The sequence below is a fragment of the Octodon degus genome, unplaced genomic scaffold, assembly GCF_000260255.1.
Source record: "Octodon degus isolate 3935 unplaced genomic scaffold, OctDeg1.0 scaffold00153, whole genome shotgun sequence".
In the NCBI taxonomy this organism is placed as follows: Eukaryota; Metazoa; Chordata; class Mammalia; order Rodentia; family Octodontidae; genus Octodon; species Octodon degus.
Genome location: NW_004524729.1, coordinates 5710386 through 5728387, shown reverse-complemented (window position 1 = coordinate 5728387; position 18002 = coordinate 5710386). Strand labels below are relative to the sequence as shown.

Below are 18002 nucleotides of genomic sequence, written 5' to 3'. Positions count from 1 at the left end.
ATATATATATTTAGATTATTTAAAAATTCATGTCAGCATCACTCATTGTCAGTGCTAGGCTTTTGTCCCTAGAAAAGATGGGAGAACTGGGAATGGCTGGTGAGAGAGTAGGTTTTGAACCCAACTATGTCAATGGTTTCATAAATTAAGTGCAATAAACAAGACAAAAGTTTTCAGAATCGGCCAGGGATATAGCTCAGTGGCACAAGTGCCTGCTGGGCAAGCGCAAGGTCCTGAGTTCAATTCCCAGTCCCAAAATTTTCAGAATCATTTTTTAAAAGACTATTTACATCATCATCATCATCATTATTATTATTATTATTAGAGACGTTGAAAGAGAATAAATAGAAGATAAACCATAAAACATTAGAAAAAGGGCTGAGGGCTGCATTGATACTATACAGAGGAGGCTTTAAGGCATAAAATTACTGGATGGAAAGACAGTGATTCCTGGGACCAGGGAGATGGCGCAGTGGAATAAGCGCTTCCCTGGCAAGCGCAAGGGTCTGAGTTCAATCCCTGGTTCCACCAAAAGAGAGAGGGAATAATTCCTACTGATAAAAATGTTCATTCAACAGGACACAGCTCTAAGTTCATACATAATTAGTAAAACAATCTCAACAGCTGTGGAGGAAACACAGAAGTAAAATAGACAAATTCGTACTTAGAGTTTAGCACGCTTTCCCAGTTCCGGAAGAAGCTGATGAGAATGAATCAAGATGCAGGCTTTGGCCAGCACTGCATCTCCTTCTGACGTCTGAGAAGGCTGGCTGCAGTGCCTAAGAGAGCCACATCTCATGGGGAGAGACGGCGCTTGGGATCGAGCCCAGGTCCTCTGCCCTGAGCTACATCCCAGCACTTTGCAAAGTTTTAGTTTGAGACAGGGTCTCACTAAGTCACCGAGTTGCCCAGGCTGGACCTATGACAAGCAGTGTGGGCTTGAGATGAAGAGATAACCACACAAGGCACAGGCACAGCGGTACGCCAGCAGGCCCTCCAGGCACCGCATCCTGCTTCATGCGCTCCAGAAAGCTAGTTTGGGATGCATCGAGGATGGGTGAAAGTTACACACACACACACACACACACACACACACACACACACACTAGAGCGTTTCTTCAGGACCCTGAAGGCACTGATGCATGGAACGGTTCGCAAACAATGAAAAATGGGTAAAATGCATATTGTTGACATTGAGAAGTCAGTTTCTGAGCCGGGCTTAGTGGTGCTTGCCTGTAATCTGCGCAGTCCGGGAGGCTGCAGCAGAGGGATCACAAGTTCAGTCCCAGCCTGGCCAACTTAGTGACTTACGGAGAGCCTGTCTCAAAATTAAAAAACAAACAAACAAAAAACACATTTAAAAAGGTCTGGAGACACAGGTCATTGCGAAGACCCTGGGATCCATCCTCAGCATCGTGATTACTTCAGAAAAGCTCTAAAGAGAGTGAGGAGGATGCAGCCCTGGGCTGCAGGACCAGCTGGCACTTGGTGTCCCTGGAGGTCTCTTACCCAGAAGCTACAGAGGACGCAGGTCAGTGAGAGTGAAGCACTCAGAGCTCGGCGCAGGCTCTTCGCAAAGGAAGGTGCCCAGATACAGAGAGACGCAGATGGATCTCTGCTTACCAGCAAGGGCCCCTGTACACCGGCGCAGCTACGATGAGTGTCAAGTGCTGTCACCCAGATGCGGGTGCCATGGGCCAGCCTGCAGGTGATGCAGCCTCTAGGAAAGCCCAGGGAGGGCCAGCCACATAGCTCAGCAGATTAAAGCGCCTGCTTAGGCGGACACAGGGGCTGGGAGTTCAATCCCTGGGCCCACCATACCGGCCCCACCACGGGGCACGCTGAGAAGGTGATTGAGACTGGGCGTGGTGGCGCGCACCTATAATCCCAGCACTTGGGAGGCTGTGAACAGGAGGATCACTAGGAGTCTGGTCTATGCAGTGAGACCCTGAAGACCCTGTAGAACCTGTCCTAAAATACCAAAAAAGGAAAGCAAAGCCCTGATGCTTCCTAGACACCTGGGCGTCCAGGTCTCCCATGTACTCCCTGATCTCTATCCAAGAGGCAGAAAACATCTGTCCTCAAAAGACCAAACCTCACGACCCCAAGCTGACGACACAGCCGTGATGAGGAAGGTGCTGTGGCAGCCCAGCGGTGGATGGCGTGCTCAGCTTGTGGGCCCACCGGCGTCAGGCCCAGGAAAGGCATCCCTGCCCGGTGGCAGAGTCGGGTGGTGTCAAGTTGCCACTGCAGGGATAGAGTACCAGAGCACCTTCTGGGAGCTGGAGCGTGGGCACCCTGGTGCGGTACTCAAAACAGCAGCAGCTCTGTGCGAAAGGCAGGCCTCACTCTGCAGAGCTGGCCTTGTGCTCCCGGCCACGTTTCCCTTTTCTGGTGTTTGTGGGGATGCGCAATCGTTACGCTGGCTCAGAAAGTTGGCACCTGAGTATGTCCCGGCCTGGCTGTCTCGGTCCCTCTGACCCCCTCTGACCCCCAGCCCTCCTCATTCCTTGTCCGCGTCCACGTCTGCATCGCCGAGATGTATCTCTTCATCTCTCCTTTATCTTCCTCTTTATATTTGGGGTCTCTGTGTCTGACTTAGCTCAGCAGTATTCTGGCCGCCTTGCTCTTTTTGCTGCTGAGCAGTGCTCCGCGGTGTGCGCACCCCACGTTTTCTCTATCCGTTGCTGCTGAGCAGTGCTCCGCGGTGTGCGCACCCCACATTTTCTCTATCCGTTGGTCCACTGAGGGGCATCCAGGCTGTTTCCAGAGCTTAGCTATTCTGAATTGTGGGTATTCACGGACCACTATAGTATGGTGTCTCTAATTCCTTTGGAAATATTCCCAGGAAAGGTATAGCTAGGTCAAATGTGATTTCTGTTTTTAGTTTTCTAAGGACTCTCCGTACTGATACCATAGTGGTGGTTTACCATGTAAGGAGTATTCCTTTCCCTCCAGGTGCACTGGTGCTAGAAGCCCAGCACTCGGGAGGCTGAGGCAGGAGGATCGTTGTGAGTTTGAGATCAGCCTGGTCTACAAAGTGAGCTCAAGGCCAGCCTGAACTGCATTGCTAGCCTGTGTCTCAAAAAGAAGCGTTTCTGTCCCCTCCCACACCCTCACACGCATTTGCTTGTGCGTTCTTGATGATGGCCATTCTGGATGGAGTATCGGGAAAACTCAGAACACCAAACCGAGAGTCTGAAGAGGATGTTAGCAGTGGGAAGACATCCCATGCCTGGGTGAGCAGGACACTGTTGAAAGGGCCATCTATGGATTTAAGAAGCCATCAGCATTCTCCGTGGGACATAGAGAAAAGCATCCTAAAATTCACATGAAAGCAGAAGAGACACAGAATAGCCAAAGCAATCCTGAGCACCAACAGGCAAGTGAACGTCATCACGACCCTGGATTTAAATTATACTATGAAGCTATGGTGACGAAAGAGCATGGTACTGGCCCAAAAAGAGACGTGCAGGCCAGGGAGCAGGGTCAAACTCCAGGTGCCGCTAGTCATCTGATTTTTGACAAAGGGGCCAAAAACACACAGTGGAGAAAGATAGCTTTTTAAGAAATAGTGTTGTTACCCATCTCTGACAAAAGCAAACAAAAAAGGGAGATACAAATGAAGGACCATTTTGTAGTGAAATATCTGTATACACAAAATAGCATAGATATGCAGCTACTTTCTCGTAGTTCAATGTGAAGAAAGTTTTGAACTAATCGTGTTTAGACAAGATATCATGTCTGCCTCTTGTGCTATGAATAACTATGACAAAGACAACAATATGCAATGTATTAATCGTTGTAACTGTCCTACTAACCTGTTTTGAAACTGTCTCGTTGCTACTTCTTTCTCAATAAAATTAATATAAAAAATAGTGCTGGGAAAACTGACTCTCCACATGCAGAAGAGTGGAACTGGACCCTTAACCACCCTGCACCAGAATCAGAGCAGATGAGAGACCCAGATGTGCAAACAGCTTGAACCCCTGGACAGTGACATAGGGGAGCACTTGCACTCCGTAGCATGGGAAATAACGTCAAGAATTAACAATTGGAATCATATCAAATTTAAAAGCCTCTGATTGCTCAGCAAAGGAAACCACCAAGAGTGCAGAGGACCCTCAGAATGGGAAGAATCTGTCAGCTACTCTTCTCTTGCAGGATTAATATCTAGAACTCAAAATATTAACCCCCCCCCCGAAGCAAGTGACCTAATAAAATATATGTATGAGTCAGAACAACGCCAACCATGGCTTAGTAGCAGGACACCCCGGGTGGCACTGTGGGGCAGCAGTTAGGCCCCAGGACAGCCCTTTGCAGATCGGGCGCAGAGGGTGGGCAGGTGTGTGGCTTGGAGGTGGCCCCACCCCCAGCCTTCCCTGGGGCTCCGCATGAGCCATGCCTGCTGGTCCCCAAGTCCCCTGGCCCTGCCCAGTCTCCCCATGGAGGGTCATGGGAGCCCTGGGTGGGTACCACGCACTGGGGCAGAAAGCACTTTCTCAGCATGGGTCTGGAGGGCACCTTGCTTTGATGTGTGTGGGATGTCCCCAGAACCTGGAGCTCCGCCAGGCTCCTCTGGCTTCCATGCTCGTGTCCTCGCCCTCGGATGCATCACCGTGTCACTGCCACGGTCTGAGCCTGGGCCGCCCTGCCTGGGAGGCCTCCTTCTGGACCTGGGGTTTCGATGTCGGGGAGGTGGTAAGGGCTGCCTTTCTACTCCAAAGCCCTGACAGCTGTGTTGCCAGGGGCCTCCTAGTGATGCTGTCACACGGGGCACCCTGGCCCTGTCCTTGCAGACCAGGTAGTTTTCTGGGAACCCTGGAGGCACTCTGTACCTGTGGAAACCATGTTCATCACAGTTGAGCCCTCCTGTCCCCTGGGCTCAGACGTCATGTGACACCCACTACTAAGGACAGCTTGCAGTCGGCAGACCCACAAGCAGGGCCACTACCCACCCCACCACCGTGTTCTGCGCCAGCTGGGTGCTGTCACTCCCATGGGCTCTGCAATCTTCTCCCCTGCCACAGCTCCACAGTGGTGGGGACTTCACCTAGGTGGCCAAGGATGCCACACCTTGGTTCTCTCCGATGCTGCCCTGCTGCCCTTGTGTTAACCTGCCTACTGGGCTAACAGATGCGGACTCCCCACCCCCACCTTCCCTGGGGCTCAGCATGAGCCCTGCCTGCTGGTCTCAGGCTGTGTGCAGGCAGCCTACAAGGACACTTGCCTTGTGGCTCTGGGTCTGCAGTCCATGGGCGTCCACGTATTTGGGGCAGGCCTGGGGGACAGGGGTTGCTCTTCCTGAGGTGACGCCTGCAGGTTCCTTATGCTGCAGTGGCTGCTCTGCTCAGCCCCTGCCTGTGTTCCCTGGTGGCTCCTGACTCACACCCAGAGCTGCCACCACTCTACAGGCCCCACCTTGGTGCCGGGGTAAGGCAGACAATCGAGCTTGTGGGCAGGAGGTTAGGCACAGTAGTGGGGGTCGGCATGGGCACCACCAACAGGCAGAGCACAGGTACAGAGTGCGCCCAGGGTGCACACAGATGCAGACCCACAGATCGCGGTCACGTTGTCACGTTGTTCCCTCCAGCCTGCCCCAGCCTGCCCCACCAGGTCAGCTGCTACCCTGTCCCAGGGCGAGGCACCCACTCTCAGTGGGGCCGGCCCGTCTCCCCAAGTCTCACACACTTTCTGGCTCTTGCTTTCTAGCGGCGATGCTTTCATCTCCAGTTCAAGAAATTACTTTTCACAGTGCCAGGCTTTGCTGAATAAAATTAAGTCCGTGAACCCCCAGACAGAGATCGATGGGCTGCGGAATGTCTGGATTATAAAGCCTGCGGCCAAGTCCCGGGGCCGAGGTGAGTTCCTGGGGTCGGCCTGAGTCACCCTGTGACGGCTGCTGCTTGTGCCCAGGGCGAAGCCAGCCTCTGCATGGCTCTGGGGGAGGGGATGGGGCTGACTACAGTCAGCAGGGTGTGGGCTTGTGGGTGCCTGAGCCCAGGAAGGCGTCCTCAGGCGCTGCCCCACTGTGGCGCAGGACACAGGACCTCTCCTCTGTATGCTTAGGCCATCTGCTCCCCTGCTGCCTTTTTAATGTCACCTGGTGATCTGAGCCACAGGCTCTGGCCCCCTGAAAGGAAGGAGGGAGGCCCCATACCCACACTGCCTCCCCTAGAGGGCCACCCTGGGTGGCCACCTGCTCTGTGGTGCTGCTCCTCGCTGCTCTGCTGGGGTTTCCTTTCCCCTCTTGGAGCTGCCTCTGTGGCTGTGTTCTCGGTTTTCCTGATGGGTATGCATGTGTGTTTACGTAAGACTTCCTGGTGGGTCTGTAACCTGCTCCCCCACCGACTTCCGGCTGCTGTCCCGGCTTCTCTTGGGCCCATCCTCCGCCCATGACGCGAGTCCATTTTCCTCCAGTCTTCGTGCAGTAGCAAAGCCTCTGAGGCTGCGACGGTAGCCACCTGGCCTCCCTGGCACCGCACAGGGCTCTTGTGCCTGGCCGTCTGTGTGGACGTCGCTGTCAGGTCAGACATTCTATCTGCCTCACACGCTGCTTTGAAGAGCTTTCTTGGAGTCGCAAGCGGTCTTAAAATCTTCACTGACACGGCTTCGTTGCATTTGGCCCTAAAGGCCATCTTCAGCCTTGAAGCACTGCAGCCAGGCCTTGGGCTCATGTGGCCATGCTCCTGATGTGCTGTTCAGGGTTCCTCCCACCCCATGAGCACCCCTGCCTGACTTTGTGTGTGTGTGTGCGTGCATGCACACATGCATGAGAGTGCATACAAGTGTGTGTATACATGTATGTGTTGCACATGTGTTGCATCTCCGCGTGCTCTTCCTGAGCCCACCCCCTGCCCAGGGAGCCTCTCTCTCCTCCTGCTTGTCTGGCCAGTCCTTAGTTCCACAGTGGACGCTTAGAGCCAGCGGCCTGCTCTCCGCTAGCGGCTCATTGCTATGTGCTTAGCAAGATTCTGACTCCCTGTAAGAAACAGAAGTGTTGTGGTTTGTGAAAGCTCACCTGAGCCTTTGGGATCTGTGGTCAGAGCTCCCTCCACTTTGTGTCAGTCAGGACAGGCTAGATGGTGCTGTGTAACAAACAGCCCCAAAAGCCCGACAACACTCAGTGAAACAGTTTCCCTCTGGGTTGTGCTTGTCACCCACTGCAGGCCCCTTCTTATGGCCCCTCCCTTGAGGCTTCAGCATGTCACAGCAGAGAAAGGTGACCAGAGGGCCTGCCATGGCATTACAGGCTGCAGCATGCAGTGACACTTGTCCCATACTCCTGGTCATTGGAGTCACATGTCCTGCTGGGGATGAGGGGGGACTGGAGGGCCTGTGCATTGGCAGAGGGAGCCCCAGGGGATGTGAGTGCTACCACCTACCTGGTACCCCCCCTTTGTCCGTCACTCTTAGCGTCCCCCCAGATTCCCCTGGGGGCCCCACCGCCTGATGTGTCCTGCCCATCCCAGGTCTCGGGCCTCTTGGGATAGCACTGGCCCTGTGCTGGGAGAGCTCAGCAGCAGGCTGCGCTGGCCTCGTCTACCGGTTCGGTGCTGCCTGGCCCGTGCTGCCTCTGCTCTGACCCGCGGCCGGGGGGCGGGGCTGCATGATGCTGGCTGAGAGGCCCCTCCTTGCAGACATAGTGTGCATGGACCATGTGGAGGACATCCTGAAGCTGGTGGCTGCTGACCACCCACCCTCCCGGGACAACAGGTGGGTGGTGCAGAAGTACGTTGAGACACCGCTGCTGATCTACGACACCAAGTTCGACGTCAGGCAGTGGTTCCTGGTCACTGACTGGAATCCCCTGACCATCTGGTTCTACAAGGAGAGCTACCTGCGCTTCTCCACACAGCGCTTCTCCCTGGACAGCCTGGACAGGTTGGTGGGCACCAGGCCTGGGCTTTTGGGCCCTGGCATGATCAGACACACCCAGGGTAGGGTGCCAGGTGGGGGAACCCCATCACTAGGCAGGTCCCAGCATGGCAGGAGCCAGCTGTGACCTGCAGAGTCTGGCTGTCCACACAGCAGAGGCTGCCCACAGCCTGCCCACCCAGCTTTCTTCGGGATTTTGTGACTGTCACTCAGAAGGCGAGGTGGGGCTGGATGTCTAGGAGAATTTTCCAGGGGTCATCGAGAGCAGGGGCTGAAATTTTGCTGGGGTGAACTGTGTTCCCACTTGGGGAGGCCGTCTGGGGTCTCATGCCCCTCAGGTGACACTGTGAGGCTGCACCCTGAGGTCTTGCCTGGGCTGGGCCAGGAGGGGCCCACATCAACATTTCTGCCTTTGGACAGGGCTCTCTGTGCAGAAGGGGCCTAGGGACCCCAGCCCTACCCCTGGGCCCCTCCCTGGCCCGTGACTGCCTGCCAGAGGCCTGCTTCTCTGTCTGCTCCCCGGGCAAGTCCCCGACCTGCCTGTGAGCAGGCGGAGGCAGGAGCGAGAACCATGGCGAGGCACAGTGCGGCGCTCCTGCCACTGGCTCCAACTTCCAGGCGCCCATCAAGCTGGTTGAGACTTTCCTGTTTTCTGAGCCCATCTACTTTGCAGCCCTGTACTTGCCTGACCGTCGGCCATTCACATGAAAATATCTTGGCCTCAAAATGTAGTGTTTGTGATCTCCTAAAAGTTACCACTGGGGCCGGGGAGATGGCTCAGTGGAATAAGCGCTTCCTTGGCAAGCGCAAGGGCCTGAGTTCAATCCCCGGTTGGTTCTGGGGAAAAAAAAAAAAAAAGATACCATTTGTTTTAAATCTATTCAGAACAAGACAAGAATATAAATAAATTAAGTGGAAATTCCCATGAGGTGACTGTCACCTCACCTCTCCGGAGCAGCCCTTTGGGGGTTGGTGTCCCTCTGGCATGAGCAAGTTGGGATGCCGAGGTGGGGAAGTCACCCTGCTGGTGCCCATGGGTGGCACTGGACAGGTGGGCTCCCTCCACCCTGTACCATTCTCAGGGTCAAAGCTCCGGCTTCTGCCACTGCTGGCCCAAGCATGGTGCCCGCAGGGACGGAGGCAGTGGCACTGCCAGCCTCACAGGCGCCCTGCCCACAGCGCCACCCACCTGTGCAACAATGCCATCCAGAAGCACCTACAGAACGACCAGGGACGCAGCCCACTGCTACCAGGCCACAACATGTGGAGCAGTACACAGTTCCAGGAGTACCTGCAGGGCCGGGGCAGAGGGGCCGTGTGGGCCAGCCTCATCTACCCATCCATGAAGAGGGCTGTCACTCACACCATGAAGGTGGCCCAGGCTCACGTGGAGCCACGCAGGAACAGCTTCGAGCTCTATGGCGCCGACTTCATCCTGGGCCGAGACTTTAGGCCATGGCTGATTGAGATCAACTCTAGCCCCACCATGCACCCGTCCACACCTGTCACGGCCCAGCTGTGCGCCCAGGTGCAGGAGGACACCATCAAGGTGGTGGTGGACCGCAAGTTTGATCGCAACTGCGATGTTGGCAACTTTGAGCTTCTGTGGCGGCAGGTGAGCAGGGCGGCTGCAAGCTTTGCATCCCCATGTGGGTTGGTGGCCCCGTGCTACAGACAGTTCTGCCCCATACCTGGGAGCTGGATGGGCTGCAAGCCACTTGCCCTTCTGGGACCTTGGCCTCAGATCTTGTCCTTGGTTCTGACCAGGCTTGGGCACCTGCAGGCCCGGGTTGTCCTCGCTGCCTGTCTGAGCTCCCTCATGCGCGCTGAGTGAAAGGCTCGCTGCTGGATACCGGGGGTCTGCGCGCTCTCCTCACCCAGGCCCTGGGCCCCGGTGCAAGTGTGGTGTTCCTTCCCTGACGGGTGGTGGCTCCCAGAACATTCCCCTCTGAATTTTCCAGCTTGCCAGGCACAGGGTGGTGAGGTCTTGCCTTGGGACTCCTGCCCGGGAACCCAGCCCTGTGCCCAGAGAACCTGGGAACCTGGGAACCCCTGTGCTGGATTTGTTACCGATTTCCAAGCCCCATCTGGTCTTTTTCCCTCTCAGAATTGTGGGACTTGGAGTTAAACTTACAAAACAGCTTCTGAGGTGAACAGGAATTGGGTGGTCCCTGAGGCAGGGTGAAGACAGGAGGGAGGGGTTAGGTCAAGCTGAGAGGAACACTCACATCTGAAAACGGCCTGCAGGTTTCCCAGGAATTAATTCAGGGGCCGCCTCTTTTCGCTCTCCTGTGGCACTCTTATGGCTTCTTCCCGGCAACAGTCAGCTGGCATGGTGCTTGGCTTGGCTTTAGCCTGCAGGAGGCTTAGAAGGGGTGGAGGGTGTTGGGGTCACATAGCCCTGCTGGCAGGCCTGGCCAGTTTGTACCTGAAGAGGGACCTCTGGCCTCAAAACAACGTCTGTGGTCTCCCTGAGCTGCATCCTCCCTCCCAGCCCGCCGTGGAACTGCCGCCTTTCAGCGTGTCCGACCTCTGTGTGGAAGGTGTTGGCCTGAGAAGGAACAAGAGGCAGATGCCACCCATTCCCACCGTTAACATCTCAGCGTCGCTCCCAGAGGCTCAGATTCTTAAAGTGCCGCGCCGCTCAGCCACACTGGACAGGGCAGGCAGACCCCCTCGTGCCCCCATGCCGCGGGAGAGGACCCTGGGAGACAAGAAGGTGCCTGTGCCCCCATGGCCTGCCACAGCTGAAAGGAGCTGCGAGGTGAGGCCAGGCCACACTGAGCCCCACAGGAGGCCATCACACCCCACCTGCAGCTGGCAGCCCATGGACTCTGTGGGCCTGAAGAGAATCCTGCCCAACACCCAGCCCACCCGACCCTTGGACCTGGACCTGCCCAGAGCACAGCCCCTGGTGCCCATGCAGCGGAGGACAGTGGCTGGTGCACCGAGTGGGCTGCCCTCAGCACCAGGTAACCCTGTGGAGCAGCGTCACCCTTGCCCTTGTGTTGGGTGGGGAGGGCGGCTGGCTGCCTCCTCAGGTGGGCACAGGGAAAGCTGGGCTGCGAGGGTCTGTGTGTGTGTAGCCAAAGAGCCGCAAAGTGGGGTCCTGGCCGGCGATTCCCTCTGTAGGACGAGGGCCTGTGGTCTTGCTAGTGCTGAGGGTGTGGGGCGGGGAGCCACAGCATCTGCCCAGCACTGTGAGCGGGCAGGCTGGATGCCCGTCTGGGTTCCAACAAGCTCTGGTGGGGCTGACCACCGGGGTGCAGGCAGGCGTGCTGGGCTCTGTCGGCCCCAGGCTTCGGTGGAACCCGGGAAGGGTGCAGCCCAGAAAGGACAGTGCCAAAAAGAAAACCGTGTGTTCGTTCTTTGTAGTTTCTTCCCTTGCATGCACTTCTATACTGGATTGGGAGTTTCATGGCTTATGTTTCTTCTGATGATCTGGTCATTCATTCTGAGAGGTGAGGTCTTTGGCCCTGTGGTGTCTGCTGTTTCATATTTTATTACAAACTGCTCATTTGTGAAACATTAAAACAGGGCCCTGTAGTCCCTCCTAGCTGAGAAAGGAGGTTGGCCACCTCCAAGCCCTCAGGCTGGTGCTCAGAAAACCTGCTGCCCCGGGGCTGCCCGCGTCCACTTCCTACCTCTAGGATTTTGCCCCCTGAACTCAGCAGGAAGGAGCGGCAGGGTGTGCACAGTGGGTGTAGCCCCCTGGAGGACTGTGTACCGAGGTTGGTGGCCTCCCCAGCGGGCGCTCCCTTCCCTCACACCCAGGATGCCCGCAGACACCCGGCCTTGCCTTGAGTTGTCATCAGCTGAGCTGCCGCTGTTCATGTCTCTGCCCACACCCGCCCAGACGCACTGGAGCCGCCCTCCCCAAGGGCTTCGTGCTCCCGCCTGTGCTCGGCACACAGCCTCCCTATGTCTCTAACTCAGCAAGACCCGGGACTAGCCTCCCCTTCGGCCCTGACCCCTGACCCGGTGCAGAGGGACACTTTCTGGCCACTGTGCATGGGTGCATGGGTGGACAGGGCCCCTGACTCGCCCTTGGGCCTGTCACCTGGGCAGTGGTGGCTTCAGGCAGCACCGGAGCCGGTGTGGAGCAGGACCTCCGCCCAGTGTCTCCCAGCTGCTGTGTGCCTCCATGGGGAGGGGGCCTAGGGACGCTGAGTCCGGGGTGAAGGGAGTACTGGGACCACTAGACACGTGGGGAGAGGATGTCAGGGACGGTGAGTGGGGGACCCCACCCCGCCCACGTCGTCTGTATCTGCAGCGTCTTCCTGCCTTGGCCTTCCAGCTTTGGTTGCTCCGTTTGGCAGAGCGCCTTCTCACTCCGCACCCGGGACGGTCGAGGCCTATAAATGAGAGGCAGACAGAGGGGCACGGGGTAGGGGTACTCCTTAGTTCCCACGCCTTCTCCTGGAACAGTGGCCACCCCCAGGCTTGAGTTTGCAGAGGTGGGCAGGCAAAAGAAAGGTGGGTGGGCTGGCGTCCAGGGGACCTTTGGGCTGTGCCTTGGCGGGCGCGGTCATAGATGGGCGTGGTCTTCTGCTTTGTGGGCGTGGCTTGTGGTTGAACAGGCTAAGGGCAGAGGTGTGATCTCCACTGCAGTGGGCGAGGCTCGTGTTTTAGGGCATCTTGCGTGGGCGTGGCCAGCGGCGTCGGGGGTGTGTCACAGGAACCGGTGGGAGTGATGGAGTGGGGTGGGAAGGGTAGGGTAGACCGCCCGTGGGGCCTGGTGGGTGTGGTCTCCAGGCCAAGATCTGGGGCACCCGCGCTGTCTCAGATGCCCTTGTGTCTGAGCACCCTCTTTCTGCAGGCCCCCAGAGAGACCGCACCCAGTGCCTCCTGTGTCACTGTTCACCTGCAAGCGTGAGGCCCTGCAAGCGCTGCGGCTCGTTCTCTGTCGCCATCCTGCAAGGCTCCTGCTTCGTGCCGCTCGAGACTCCAGGACAAGGGCTGTGACGGACTGCAGGGAGCCCGTGGCCCTCAGCAGCTGCTCGTGGACGCAGGCCGTGTACCCAGAGCTATTTTAGAGAAATTGTGCAGTCCCCTCCGCCTGGTGTTCGTAGGACATGCGTCCCACTCCCCGCCTGGCTCTGGCCCAGCTCTGCCCATGTTCTTGTCTTTGTCCCTGGTCCCCGTCCCTGTCCCCATCCCGGACATCCCAGGACAAACCCCTCCTCACTAGTGGCCGCCCTGGCCCCAGCCCCAGCGGTCCTCACAGGACCTTGGCCCTTCTGTACACTCACACGTTCAGCAAGTCTGACTGTATTGACCCTGGCCCTTATACCTGGGTGGGGGGCAAGGGGGCACCGCCAGGTGGAGTCTTCAGATCCATGACTGTGGTGGTCAGTGGGCCAGGCAGGCAGGCAAGGTCCACCTGGAGACATGGGTGTGGGAGAGTCCTAGGCCTCTCTGGCCCTTGGTGCCTGGGGGGGGGCCCTGGCCCTGGACAGGGCATTCTCGGGGTGACCAGGAGCAGCTCTCTCAGCCCTAGGGGGGCTATGGCGTGTGGAATGTGTCCCTGGGAGTTCATTGTGGACACTGGTCCTGAAGGCAGGTGTGGAGGGTGGGACTTCATGGGGCCTGTGGTGGGTGGATCCTTTCTTGTCGCTGCGCATCTGGGGTGATCCCTGCATCTTCAGTGTGGCTATGTGACACCAGTCCTGACACAGCTCAGAGGCTACCAGGAGCTCAGGCACTGGCCGGCCGGCCAGCCTCCTGAACCTCGTGCAAAATAAATCTCTGTTCTTTGTAAGCTTCCTAGTCTGCCTGTTTTGTGATAGCAACATAAGCACAGCTAGACAGGGCCACATCCCAAGCCCAGGGACACGGCCCTCCATATGGCCACCCCAGGTGGGGATGGATGGCACTGGCAGGTGCTTGTCTGAGCCGCACGAGGAAGGGCCTCTGGGCCCTGCTTCCTGGGCTCTCCTTCCGGGTGCTTGCTGGGAGCCGTCAGGAGCTCCTGTCATGACCCTGGGTCCCTACAGAGCCAGTGCAGAATCCTGTCTTAGGGCTGGCCAGAGGCTGGCACTGGGTTTTGCCTCCTGAGATGCTATAGTCTGGTGCCCATTTGCTGGCCACTCGGGGGGACCCAGGGCTCAGCAGTGACCAGAAACCTAGTCCAGCCCTGTAGAGGAGGGGCTGGGTGGGAGGAGGCTGTGCCTTGGTGGGCGTGGCCATAGGTGGGCGTGGCCACAGGTGCTTTGTGGGTGTGGCTTGTAGTTGAGCAGGCTAGGGGCAGAGGTGTGATCTCCACTGCAGGGGCGCAGCTCTGTTTGAGGACACCAAGGCACAGCGACAGCTGTGGCCCTCAGGCTGCCAGTAGAGTGGGGTCCCTGGGGTGCGTGATGTTGACTGCTGCACTGGTCTCGTTCCCTGCTTCCATTGCACAGAGCTGAGAGCCGCCAGTCCAGTTCCTGGGTTCCCTCTGCCTCAACCAGAACCCACGGTCTTGCCTATTGGAGGGGGGCACTGTTCTCCACAGGGAGGGCAGGGGTGCCCGTCACACCCCTCTAGGCCCTTACCTCTCCGCATCCCCCACAGGGCATGGTGGTCTCCCTTGGCAGAGGTGGCTGCAGGAAGTGCTGACTGCCCACCATGACAGATGCTGATGCAGGACTCAGGGCAGCCACCCCTGGACCTACTCCGTCCAGGGTGGGACAGACTTGACTCATTTTCCTGTCTTCCTGCCTGGCCCGCCCACAGAAAGTGGCAGTCTCTGTCTAGAGCATCTCCCCCGGCCACCCCCAGCACCCAAGCTTTCTGGGCCAGGGGTTGGTGAGGGTCTCCTCTCTTCCAGTAGCAGAATGGCAGCTGTTCCTTGTCGCCATGTGTCTTGGGGTGGACCACGGGCTCAAGTTCATGGAAGCCATTAAGCAGCTCACTGGAAGGCTGAAGGCCAGGATCACCCGGCATGGGCCCATGGGGAACCTTCGCCAAGCTCTTTGATCTGCCCCCAAGGGCGTTCCTTCACTGTGTGACAAGGACAGGTAGGGGCTGTGTTGCTGTCATCTCTAGACTCTGTGAATCCATCCTGGCCTGAGCCACCCTTCCTTCCACTGACCTGCCAGGATGCTGGGGTACAGCTTCCTCTGTCCTGTGAACCCCATCACCTGACTCCTCTCAAGGAGAACAGAGATCAGGCACTGTGGGGTGGGGGCTCCAGGGTGGACATGGGGTCCAGCTGGGCCAGTTAGAATAAGGCAGGGTCTGGGGGCAAGGACCCCAGAGCCACAGTGACTAGACATGAGGCCAGGCCGTAGACAGCAGTGCAGCCCTCGCCAGGCCAAGGCCCAAGACCCAACACTCGTCATGACCCTGGTGGGGGTGTGTGAGGTGCTGAGGGGTTCAGACCTCTCCCAAAACAGTGGGGAACCTTGGGACTTGTGGAGAGGAGGGTTCCCACAGTGAGTTGAGGTCATCTGGGGTCAGTGTCACGTGGTGTAACAACATCCTCTTCCAAGGGTCCCCATAAAGAACTGGGGTCCCCACAGGGTGAGGCACCTGTGCCATGCAAGGGACTGAAGAGGCAGGCTTAGGGTGCTGGATCAGGCTGGGGGTGGGTTGCTGGGGCTCTGTGTCGCCACAGAAACCCTGTGCTGATAGCACGGTCTTCTAGCCCAGGCCCAAGGGGTGGGAGGTGAGGATCAGGCCCAAGCTCTGCTCCTGACTCCTGGCCACACAAGGGCGCCCAGCCCATGGCCAGAGCCCCATCTGGGCTGAGAGGTACACTGGAGGGGGTGTCCTTCTGACTTCACCCTTGCCTTGCTGTCCCATAGGGGCTGGAAACGTGCCTGTGTTCCTGGGCTCCCCGCCATCCTGCTGAGACAGAGGCACGCACTGGAGGATGCGTGAGTGCTGCCCCCAAGTGGTGGTAGCATCGGGGCCAGACTGAGCAGATCAGATGCTCAGGGCTCCGAGAGCATAGCCAGGGCCCCCAGCCCATCCCATTGCTGGGCCCTGACCCTGCCCTGCCCTCCCCCCTGCACACACATCTGCCCGGAAGGAGAGTGCTGAGGAGCCTGCACCCCAGCTTGGGGACAGACTCAGGAATGCAGGGTCACCTGCTGGAGCAGGGTTCAGTCCAACCTGCACTGTCTCAGGTCAAGGCCTAGGATGTCCCCTCCTCACTCACTTATCAGACATGGGCTGAGCTCCCACCGGGCAGAGCAGAGGCCCTGCCGCTGGGGCCTGATGGGCGTCCTCCTGGGCCTTGGTCTCTGCCAGGGCACACCATCGGCAGAGATGCTGAGTGAGTAAGTGATGCCAGCTGGTAGGAAGCTGGGCCCAGGACAGACCCCGGGAGACAGGCGGGAGGATCTTGGGGCCTTGGAGCTGTTCTGACAGAAGGGGAGGCAGGCGGGGCCAGTGTCCTGGGTGCAGGTGTGGAGAAAGGGCCAGGGGCCACTATGCGGAAGCAGCAGCTTGGGACTGGTCCTGCTCTGGAGCATGGAGGTGGCAAACTCACTGCTCTGGCTTGGCTGAGTCCCCACACCCTCAACTTCCAGGACAGACACAGTCCCTGCCCAGAGGAGCTGAGCGGGTACAAGCATTAAAAACAAGTGCATTGGTTAGGCACAGTGGTGCACACCCGTGACCCCAGCACTCTGAGAGGCTGAGACACAAACTACACAAAAAAGTTGGGGCTGGGGAGATGGCTCAGTAGAATAAGCATTTGCCTGGCAAGCACAAGGGCCTGAGTTCAATCCCCAGTTCCAAAAAAAAAAAAAAAAAAGTCAACTACAGAGCCAGCCAAATAGCTCAGTGGATTAAAGCACCTGCTTAGGCAGGCACAGAGGCCGGGGTTTGATCCCTGGTGTGCCATGCTGGCCCTGCCCCGCAGTTCACTGAGCTGGTGATTGAGACTGGGCATGGTGGCGCATGCCTGTAATCCCAGCTCTTGGGAGGCTGAAAACAGGAGACCCACTAAGAGTCCGATCTGTGTAATGAAACCCTATAGATCCTTACTTTTTTTTTTTTCTTGTATTTTAGGGAAGGGTCTACAGGGTGTTCAGGGTCTCACTACTAGTTTGGACTCTTAGCGATCCATCTGTTTACAGCCTCCCAAGAGCTGGGATTACAGGCTTGCACCACCGCGCCTAGTCTCAATTGCCATCTCAGCGCGCCCGGGGCAGGGCCGGCATGGCAGGGCTGGGGATCAAACTCCTGGCCCCTGTGCCTGCTTGCAGGCACTTTAATCTGCTGAGCTATTTGACCAGTCTTCCTATAGACCCTTACTAAAAAAATAAAAAATAAAAAAAGTCAGCCGCATAAGGGCCAGCCAGGTAGCTCAGTGGACTGAGGTGCCTGCGTAGGCAGCACATAGTGGCCAGGGTTCCATCTCCAGTGCACCCCGCCAGCCCCGCCCTGGGTGTGCTGATGTGCTGAGATGAAATTGAGACTGGCCGTGGTGGCACGTGCCTGAATCCCAGCGCTTGGGAGGCTGAAAACAGGAGGATCACTGAGTCCAATCTGTGTAGTGAGACCCTGTAGACGCTGTATACCCTGTACTAAATACATAAAAAAAAAAAGTCAACTGCATATCTACACATTAGCCATGAGGGAGCCAAAAATGACATTGAGAACTCAGTTCTGTTGACAATAGCATCAAAAATAATAAAATACTTACCAAAAATTTTAACAAAAGTAATTGAAGACTAACACACTAGGGCCAGGGAGGTAGCTCAGCAGCATAAGTGCCTGCTTGGCAAGCGCAAGGCCCAGAGTTCGATCCCTGGTAATGACTAACACACTGACAACTATGTAGCACTTCCAAGAGATGTTAAAATGCTAAATGAGAAATGCCAGATGTTCATGGATTGGAAGACTTGGTTCCATTATGAGGGGAGTGGTCACATCCCTCGAAATTTGGAAAGCCTTCTTTTTTGTAGACATCAGCAATCTGGTTATAAAATTGATATGACATGTAAAGGATCCAGGGCAGTCAAAACAATTTCAAAAGGATGGAAGTTGGTTGGATACTTCTGAATTTCAAAACTTTCCTACAAAACTGTAGTAACAAAGGGAGTGGTACTGGCATAAAGATTGATATGTAGATCCATGGGGAGTCAAAAATAGGCTGTCCGTGTGTGGTCAGCGATTGTGTGTGTGCTGGA

At 57.0% G+C, this 18002-nt stretch overlaps 1 protein-coding gene across 1 annotated transcript in view; it reads left to right on the top strand.

The window, feature by feature from the left end:
- The window catches only part of Ttll8 (tubulin tyrosine ligase like 8), a 33257-nt gene extending 20414 nt beyond the window's left edge, over window positions 1-12843 (top strand). Inside the window, exons 10-15 of the mRNA XM_004642469.2 lie at window positions 5713-5861; window positions 7641-7884; window positions 9058-9493; window positions 10373-10642; window positions 10727-10850; window positions 12698-12843. Coding sequence (XP_004642526.1) covers window positions 5713-5861; window positions 7641-7884; window positions 9058-9493; window positions 10373-10642; window positions 10727-10850; window positions 12698-12843 — 1369 coding nt within the window. The remainder of the gene's footprint in view (window positions 1-5712; window positions 5862-7640; window positions 7885-9057; window positions 9494-10372; window positions 10643-10726; window positions 10851-12697) is intronic.
- The last annotated feature ends 5159 nt before the right edge of the window (window positions 12844-18002 follow it).